The sequence below is a fragment of the Tupaia chinensis genome, unplaced genomic scaffold (assembly GCF_000334495.1).
Source record: "Tupaia chinensis unplaced genomic scaffold, TupChi_1.0 Scaffold000197_1, whole genome shotgun sequence".
Classification (NCBI taxonomy): domain Eukaryota; kingdom Metazoa; phylum Chordata; class Mammalia; order Scandentia; family Tupaiidae; genus Tupaia; species Tupaia belangeri.
In genome coordinates, this window is record NW_006159672.1 from 7,878,300 (window position 1) to 7,888,769 (window position 10,470).

Sequence of the window (10,470 nt, forward strand, 5' to 3'; positions counted from 1 at the left end):
TGTGATATGAGAATGCTTAGGACCTTCTCTCTTAGCAAATCTCAAGTATGTCACACTGTTATTAATTTATTGTGGAATTTTATCATTTTGAGTTGAATATAGTATAAGAGGTGAAAATAGGATCCAGTTTCTCTTTTTCTTTTCTTTTTGATGTGTATGTATATCCACATTTTTTTCTTTCTATTTTAATCTACTTTTTAAATTTCATTTTCTTTTATACAGTCAATCACATTATTTAGCTTACAATGTAAATATTTTAACATGTGAACATTTCTCCCTAGTCCAGTTGACTAAACTATAAAATATCTTTAACAGAGATATCCACATTTTTTTCTACTCAAATTTGATCATAAGTACTTTAAATTTTTTTTGGATGTTGTAGTGAATGGGATTATTACTTTGATTTCCTTTTTTTTTGATTGTTACCTACATAAACGTGCTATTGATTTTTATATGTCAATTTGGTGTTCCACAACTTTATTAAATTTGTTGATTAATTTTAATATTTTTTGATGTAAACTGCAAGGTTTTATACACATATAATCATATCTGCAAACAGGTAATTTTAAGTTTGTCTTCCTTATTTGAATGCCTTTTATTGATTTAGCTTGTCTACTTGCTTTGAAAAGGATTTCCAGTACTATCATCACTAGAAGAAGGAAGAATAAGGATCTGGTTTTGTTCTTGATCTTAGAGAAAGATCTTTCAACATTTCACCACAAAGTATGATGATAGCTCTCAGTTTGTGGTCTTTATGGTGCTGTGGTAAATTCCTTCTGTGCCTAATTTGTTGAAAGTTTTACCTTGAAAGGATGTACAGAGAAGTAAAGATACTCTCTTCAATAAATGATATTGAAAATAAGGAGAGGTAGACATTTATTGCTAAACATAGATTAAAACAATTCAATCAAACTAACTAACCCAGCAGAGCCAAACAAACATAACTGCACTCACATCTGAGGGACCTTTTGCTAAAATGGTTACAGTTAGATCTCAAGGTAAAATTCTAGTCATAGAAAGACATGGGAGGAGCACTGGCTGGGAGGAGAGCTTGATCTTCTCCATCTAACCTCTGGAAAAGGGGAAGAGTCTCCAGAGCGCATGCTTGAACTCCTTGTTCCTCAGAGTATAGATGAGGGGGTTCAAGGTAGGGCTGAGCACTGTGTAGAGCACTCCAGACAATTTGCTTCTCTCTGGACTGTAGCTAGAGGCTGGGCTGATGTAGGCACAGAACACGGACGAATAGTACACGGAGACCACAATGAGGTGGGAGGAGCAGGTGGAGAAGGCTTTCCACTTCCCTTTGGCTGAACGGATGTGCATGATACTGGAAATGATGCAACCATAGGACATAAGTGTTAGTAGGAAGTTTATGCAACCATAGAAAATATCAGCCAAAACAGTCATGATGCTGTTCACACGCGTAGGGCTGCAGGAGAGTAGCAGAAGTGGGGGGATCTCACAGAAAAAGTGGTTGATGACATTGGGGCCACAGAACGACAGCCTCATCATCAGACCAGTGTGGACAGAGGCATTCAGGGCACAGATGCCCCATACACCCATGGCCATAGCCCCACACAGGTGAAGGCTCATCCTGGAGCCATATTGCAAGGGGGAGCAGATGGCTACATAGCGGTCATAGGCCATGACTGTAAGCAGTAGCAGCTCAGAAGATGCAGACCAGACAAGGAAGAAGAGCTGGGCCATACATCCCTGGAAAGAGATGGTGTTTTCTTTAGAGTTTAATCCAACCAGCACCTTGGGTAGCACAGACGAGGTGCAAACAACATCCATAGTGGCCAGATTACACAGAAAAAAGTACATGGGGCTGTGTAGGCCAGCACTGCAGCTAACCACAGTGATGATCACAACATTGCCCGTGAGTGACACAGTGTATAGGGACAGAAAGCAGCCAATCAGGAATACCCGCAGTCCAGGGTGCTCTGAGAATCCTTGTAGCACAAACTCAGTCACCAGTGTCTGGTTGGGACTCACCATTCTGCTTGGAATGACCACTAGGCCCTGCTCCATGGGTCCACTTTTCTGAGAAAAGATCACAGGACATTTACAGCAAACTTAGGTTTTAAATGTGACCATCTTAAAGACCATAGAAAAGAATGTGTTTTCTTCATTGGGGCATCTATCCTTTTACCTTTTCTCTAAATTCTTTTGGAAACCATATATCTTCCATTTTTCTCTGCTCTCACTTTCTGCCTTGGTTTCTATATTGATTCCTCATTCTCTAGATTTATATTTTCTGGGGGACTGAATCATCTTTATCTCCCTCTATAGTTGAATCAAGTAGAAAATTCTTCACTCAGGAGTTACTTGTTCTTTCTCTGTCACCTTTCATCACTGCTCTGCCTATGGTAGCCACAGAGATCTAGTTCTGCCTCTTATCATCACACCAGGTGCTCCCTCCACTGGTGTCAACTCATGATGGACAGAACCAGAGAGACTCTTGTTTTTGCTTTCCTGACAGCCTAGAAGTCTGGCTGCTCAGTCACTGATTTTTTTTAGACTATTTCATGGGTGTGAATCAACTCATATCCTCTTCAATTGGCAAGATCATTCAAGACTGGTCTTTGGGCATTGTTTTATTCTGTTTTGTGACTGATATCAGTAATATCTGAGTTTGCCTAATCTATAAATAATAGAGATTTATTTAGCTCACAGTTTTGAGGTGTAAAGTCCACAGGCCATATTGTGTGAGGGCTTTATTGCTGGTGGGAGTACAGGTCAGGGAATCACATGGTAAGAGAGCAGGAGTACACATATCTGTGTCCATTTCTCCTTATAAACTCACGAATGTCCACTCATTGGGAACCTTACTGCGATCCTAATCTCCTCCTAAAGATCCCCTCTCTCAACACCAATTGTTCACTCACTTAATATCATCACAGGGATTAAACTAGAAAATGTTTCCATTAGATTATCAGGGGATTACAAAATATCTGAAACTGATGAAGGAACTAACTAGTAGTTAGTTCCCCCAGCAATATTGAATAATCACACAATAGTGACTTCATTTGAGAGCTCAGGGTTCTACTGCTATTGACCCCATTGCTGTCATTCCCACCTCTGCTACTTACACAAAAACTGGAAATAGTGGACATCACTCCCAGCAAATGCAGATATTTTGTCTGATCTTACTTCCTTGATATCACAGAAATTGAAGTGCTTCCACCTTGCCTTCATCATTGAAACTTCATACAAATGCTCCTTCTTAGCTAAGCCTAGTCACAACATAATATCTAGCCAAAGAAAATACAGAAAATACAGGTGTTTTTATCACAGACAATTGAATACATTTAGCAACATAGAAGTAGATGGATTATTTCTGCTTCCAATAATAACAGAGTAATCCACACATACTAATATCCTATAGATAACAATCAAAAACAGATGTCAACATATTAAAATAAGTATTGAAAAGATCCAAAGAGCATTCAAAAGAAGCAGACACTGGATAAGCCTCTACAAAAATGGCCCCATTCATAAGACTCTGTACAAAACTGTAAATAAAAAGCATACAGTGAATTGTTAAAAAAAAAAAATGGGGGAAAAAGGAAGGATGTTGAGGGAGATTTCTGTTTGCATGGCTTTTAGCCTGAAATTACTCCCAAACCCATTCAGATGTGGTGTTGCTGACATAGAAGAAGAATCCTGAAATTTTACAGGTATTTCAGTGATTTCCCAATTGTCTAAGAAATAAGGTGGGAAATATAGAAAGGATGGAGCTACAGATTGGAAATCCCGAGTCAGCATATAAAGAGTGCTCTGTTTTATAAAGTGTGCACGTGTGTGTGTATGTGTGTGTGAGAGAAACAGATACAGAGACAGAGACAGAGACAGAGACAGAGACACAGAGTCTAAGGAAAACAATGGAAAGCAACTGTTGGGAAACTGAAGGAACTGAGCAGAGATTATAGGTGCAGCCTACTATGAGGGAAAGGAGTTTGGGTTTTATTTTGGCCAAGTTAAGTACCTGGCAGAACAAAAATGTCTTAAGAGGCAGATATCACAATCCTTAATAGTTTTCGATACTTTATCAGCAACATCTACAATACATTGAGTATATACAAAAAGATAGAAAAATGTGGCCTATACACTAGAAAAAGTATTTAAGGTAAACTATCCTCATGATTTTTTAAATTTATGTATTTTTTTATTATCATCATAATCTTGTTTATATTACATTGAATTGCATATAACTTTACAGTGCATTACAGGGAACTACCTTAAAACAGTCTTTACAAATATGTGAAAGGACAAAAGGAAATAAATCTGTAATGACTGAACAGACAGGATGACTAAGTAACAATGTAAAGTGGAAACTATATAAAGTGAATAAATCAAAATGATAGAAATTAGAAGTAATATACCCCAAATATGAGATTCACTAGATGTACTTAAAAGCAAATTAGGAATGATTTCAGAAAATTTTAAGGCAGATAGAATTTATTCAATCTGAAGAACAGGATACAAAAACAAAACAAAAAAAAACATGAGCAGTATCTGTGATGTATGGTATAAAATAAGCAGTCTAAGGTTTCTATATTTGGAGTCACAGAAAGAGAGACTGGTATAAAATATTCTGAAAAAAATGGCTAAAAGAATCTCCAAATTTGTTTTAAAAAATGAAAAGCTACAACTGATCCAAGAAACTTACTAAATACAAAAAGAATGAATATTAATAAACACATCTCAACACATCATAGTCAAACTGCTATAAACCAAAGTTAATGAGAAAAACGTACCTTTTTCTAGTCAATGAGATAATTACCTTGCTTTCTTTCTTAGATATTCACTATTAGCATATTCACAATAGTTACGACATGGAATCAACCTAAATGTCCAACTAATGACCCATCTTAAAATGTGCACACACACACAATGGAATACTACTCAGCCATAAAAAAGTAAGATTCTATCATTTCATACAAAAGGGAGAAATGTAGAAGATTTAATTGTAAGTAAAATAAGCCAGATTATGAAATTAGGCACTATAAGTTTCCATAATGAATTTCTACACTCTATGATAAACTGAAAATTTTGAAGACTTTGGAGTTGAATGGACAACTGTAGATAACAGAGACCGCATGGGGGGAAGGAGTAGAGATGCTCAGGAAAAAACATTTAACAGATGCAAGCATGAGTGAAGGTGGGGCAAATGGGTTGCAGGAAAGCATACAACAGAGTGTAAAAAGGGACTTGCCAATCATATATATAATCTCAAAAACATAAAGCAAAAAATAAAAAAAGAAAGAAAAGAAAAACTAGTAGAGCAAAGTTTAAGATACACATAATAGATTGCTCTTTGTAAAATGATGAATAATGACAACATCCTTGATTTTATTATTGCACACTGCACGTAAGCTTTAAGTCCATATTGTGCTTCTCTAACATGTACAAAACCTAAGTGTAAATAAACTTGTACAGATACTAAGAAGAAAGAGTAATTTTACATATCATGTTTGCTTTTAATAATAGGTTGGTGATTCATCCTAAAAACACTTTTTGTGTGTTTGCAACTTGAGCCAATGGGATATTATACTGAGGATGATGAGAGTTTCTCTCAAAATTTGAAAGAGTACTACACATTCAAAAATGGTACTACACATTCAAAACTCCTAAGGTTCTGAGTAAGATTGGCAATATCAGTATAGAATCATGATTTTTATTTTTTTAAATTTTTAAAATTTCATTTTCTTTGATACATTAAATCATATTATTTAGCTTACAAACTGAATATTTCAACATGTGAACATTTTGCCCTGGTCCAGGTGATAAAACTATAAAATTATCTTCAACAGATAATAACACATTTCTTTGTCCCATTAATGCTTTGCCTTTCTATTTTTCTTCTAAATATCTTTCCTCAGACTCTACTCTTTCACACACATTATATCTGGTATTTACATCCATTTACTGTGTTTCTATATCCTTCAGTCAATCAGTTTCAGTCACAGAGTGCAGACATTCGGTATATATTAAGTAGGGACATACAATGTCTCACCTTCATAGCCTGGCTTGCTCACTCAGGAGTAAATCTTCCATATTCTTCCACTTTCTATCAAAAGCCAGGGTTTTTGTTTTTCTTTTTTCTTTTTCTTAATGGCTGAATAGTATTCCATAGAGTACAGTTTTTCAATCCATTCATCTGTTCATGAGCATTTGGGTTGGTTCCATGTCTTAGCAATTGTGAACAGTGCCACAATAAACATCGATGTGCAAGTACTTTTCTGATGAAGAATTATTCTATCCTTTGCGTAGATACCAAGGAGTGGAGATTGCTGGATCATATGTTAGTTCTATTTGTAGATTTTTGAGGAATCTCCAAATTGTTCTCCACAGTGGCTGGACAAATTTATATTCCCACCAGCAGTGTAAGAGAGTTCCCCTTTCACCACACCCCCACCAGCACTTATCATGTTTTGTTTTTTTAATCTTAGTCATTCTGACTAGGGTTAGGTGGTATGTCTGTTGTTTTGATCTGCATTCTCCTTACAATTTATAAATAATTTGATAAGTTTTGGCATATGAATAAACCCATGAAACAATCCATCAGCACTTCCACAGGAATTTATGCTTCAATAGATGTAGAATACATGTGTATATGTTCATATAAAACACTCACAAATATATGTTTTGTTTTTTTACATAGATTTAGTTTTTTACTAATACACAAATACACATTTTCTACCTCTGTCCACAAAGAAAACTTAGAAACAAAAAAGGAACAATAGCAATGAATATCCATATCTTCCTCTCTAGATATTACTCCTCAGTAAAAGGAACAAGGTCTGGTCCCTGGCTAAGGCAGGAAAAGCAGATAATGAGCATAGAATAAGCTTTTATGCCATAAATTAAGAAATAACTAAAAAATAATGATAGATCAAAGGAAACAGCCAGCTTGAAGGGACACCAGCTGGTGAAGTCTGAACCAAGTTGAGCACCAAAATGTATAATGACAGTAAGAATAAATAATCTTATTCACTGAACAAGATTCCACGAGTCCACATTTACATTAATTGGAAAAAGAGAAAACTTGTCCTTAAGGAATATAGTATATTTAACAGACAAATGATTGTGAAGTTCTCTGCTGAAAACAAACTTCTATAATTTTTGACTTATAAAAATAAAAGGAAAAAAAGAACATAGTATGCAAGAAAGTATTAGAAAATTATCCCATCATTTTTTTTCACATGAATGCTAAATGAAAACGATTTTATAGCACCGTTATTTACATCCCCACTACCCACACCCAAACAGAAACACCAAATTGCTACCTTTACTGGAGTTTTCACAACATAGTGCTCCTGAACTTACAAATGTAAGCAAACAGTCCTCAATTTACTAATTTTTAGAGCAAAGACTCAAACTTAGCATTCTCCTTGGAATGGGAAACTTGCTTGCAGGTAACTTCATCCTTTTCCTCTTTTTCAGAAGTGCATCTCAGTAGCGCCTGCTGCTTTTCTCGGAAAGAACGCTTATTTTTGGACCGGACATTCTGGCTATACCGCCTCATCATAAAGTTCTTCTGCTTTTTCTTCTCTTTATTTGTGGAACTGGAGAACGGATTCATTTTCGTTTTCTTCCTTACAAAACTCCTTTCGGTCTGTCTTACCAGCCATGGCAGTGGCCAGTCTTGTCTCCTTGTCGGATTTGGGCTTTTTATGAAGGCGTTCAATGTCCTGAAGAGAAAGTAACTCGCCCCTGGGCTCCTCATCACTGTCTATTTCAATATTTTTCCTCTTTTGGGCTTTCCCAGGGGCAGCATCAAGTTCTTTTCTCATCTGGGCCAGGCGGATTTTCTGGAAGTCTTCCTGCATTAAAACTCGACTGGTGCTGATGGCTGCAGCCTTGGCTTTCCGCTCCTCCATGGGCATGCTGCTCAGCTTCTTGGCAATTTCTTGCTGTTCTTCATCGGAGGAGTGGTGCACATCAACCCACTTGCCGTCGTCATCCTTCTCCTCACTGAGACTGGTACTTTCCCATCCATCTTCACCGTTTTCAGCATTCTCTTCTTTCTCAACTTCCAGAATTTCTGCTCCTGGAATGTAATCTTTAGCATCCAATTCTCCATATTCTTGCACTCTGGCTTCTCTGGAAGCCTCGGTAGGCTTTCCTTTCACGACTTCCCCGGAGTTCTTGTCGGTGACAAAATTGTTGGCCACAGTCATGAGCAGTGAGTGAATGATCTCTGGTGGTACCAGGTGATGAGAGGCTTGGGCAGCAAACAGAAGGATCTTTGTTACTTCTCTTTGGTGGGGCTGCAGAAACCTTTGTACAAAGGGATAGAAGTTGAAGAAAAAAAGCTCATGAATTCCCACCAATCTGGAGATGAGGTTCATGAACATCATTTTCACTTCAAACCTCTCCTTAGAACTCTCCAGCTGCTTTAGTAGTTTTTCTGCAAAATCTTGGGGATCATGAATCAAGTGAATAGCTGAAAAGTTAAACACCTCCAGTTTTTTCTTCTTTTGTTTCTTGAGCACTTTCATTGGCTTTTCCAACTTCTTCTTGTTTTTGGAGCTTTTCTACCCTGTGGCGTATTGCACCAGCAGGTCTCTTGCAGTTGGTCCTTCATCCTCAGATTCTGAGTCGCTGTCTTGTTTCTCATCTTCATCTTTCCCAAGGAAGAATGTCAAAGCAGCAATTAATATCTTCGTGACCTTAGAGAAACATGCGGTTGTGATAACATTGACAGTTTTGGCATCATTCCAGTTGTTTCTTCTGTAGAGTTCGATCATCACATCCAAAGAGATCTTGGCCGCAGTGGCATTGCTGTCTCTCAGCATGGTGTACATGAAATTCTGCAACACTATATTCACTTTATTGTTCGTGTGTTTTGTGTTTATATTCTTGATATCAGTCACAATATGTGTATATAAAGTCTTTCGTAGAAATTTATCATGGCAACACAGAAGTTCCAGCAAACTTGATGGGTTGATGAGGTTCTTATTTCTCAGTAAGATCAAAGCTTTGCAAAATGTCATTCAAAGATCTGGATCTAAGACAGTGTGATTGTAGGAAAGAAGATCCTTCAGCTCTTGAGGAAAATTACTGAGGTGTTCTGGGTAGCACTGAGCAATCTGTGCCATGAACATCACCAGTTCTGCAAGTTCTTTGCTGGGTTTATTTGGTTGTATTGTGAAAATCTCCACATTAGATTTGTAGTGATTATACTGCTGCAGAAACTCCTTAATGTAGGCTGGCAGGTCCCGCTTGATCAGATTTTGTAGCTGCAGCAGGTTGCTGGGCAGCTTGTTGTTGCTCCTACTGGACATGTTGGCAGCCGACTGACAAGGCGAGCACTGCTACGAAACCCACACTGCCAAGTTGTCCCAGCAGCGGTGAGGACTCTCCCATCGTTTTTAAGAATGTGTGAGTGGGTCCAAGTTCAGACACGGGACTTTTTTTTTTTTTTGGAGAGGTGTTCACTATAGGGCGCATGCGCTTGCCAGACAGACAGAGACATAGAGACAGAAAGCGAGAAATCACCCCCCAGGGGGAATGGTCACGCCTCTATCCCTTCTCCTCCATTCTCCTCTCGGGATCTTGGGCATGCACGCACACGCACCCGGCGTGAGATTTAAGCCACCGGGTCCGAGACGCGAACCATGGTCGACTACGTGGGAGTCCAGCGACATAGCCATTACGCTAACTGCTGGTTCCCCAGACACGGGACTTTTACATAGTCTCAAAATATCCCTCACAGATAATTTACTAATTAAATCGAAAAAGATGTAGCATTACTTTGATTATAATAACAGACAATAAAATTTGAGCTGCTAATATTGGGGGAAACTGGCCATTCTCTGCAGGTATGACTAAGTGAAGTGGGAGGGAAAAAGAGAAGCATTTAACAGACTAAAACAATCTAAAGTTCTCTGTTGACAAAACAAAAAAATTTAAAAGTGCGTGCCTCTGCTTTTTGTCAAGCTTGTTGTGGAAATTAGATCATAGAGAAAAGGGACAAGTTGAGAAAGTCACAGTTATGGACACAGGTCACCCCTTTACCTGAATCTAATGACATTCAGGCTGCTTAATACACTGATAGATTAACCTGATTCAACCCTCATTTTCTCAACAGGACATTTTGCATACACAATTGAGAGGAATAGAATAGCCTTCTTAAGGGACCAGCAGTTGGCGTAATGGCTATGTTGCTGTACTCCCATGTAGTCGACCATGGTTTGAGTCCTGGACCTGGAGGCTTAAACTCACGCTGGGTGCATGTGTGTGCGTGCCCCAGATCCTGAGAGGAGAATGGAGGAGAAGAGATTGCGGCATGGCCAACCTCCCCAGCACCCCCCCAACTCCCCCGTACTTTCCCCCACCCCCCATGGCGGTGATTTCTCACTTTCTGTCTCTTTTTCTGGTAAGCGCACACACCCTACAGCAAAAAACCTCTCCAAATAAAAAAGAATAGCCCTTTTATAACAAATCAATAATTAGTCTGAT

The 10,470-nt window shown here is 38.2% G+C and overlaps 1 protein-coding gene and 1 pseudogene across 1 annotated transcript; both read right to left on the minus strand.

Annotated features, from left to right (window-relative positions):
- Positions 1–1,065: 1,065 nt before the first annotated feature.
- Positions 1,066–1,998, minus strand: LOC102493768 (olfactory receptor 13A1). Its single transcript, XM_006147017.1, has one exon. The coding sequence runs from the start codon at positions 1,996–1,998 to the stop codon at positions 1,066–1,068; it is 933 nt and encodes a 310-aa protein (XP_006147079.1).
- A 5,361-nt stretch (positions 1,999–7,359) lies between these two features.
- LOC102494182 (protein SDA1 homolog) lies at positions 7,360–9,333 on the minus strand (annotated as a pseudogene).
- Between the last annotated feature and the right edge of the window lie 1,137 nt (positions 9,334–10,470).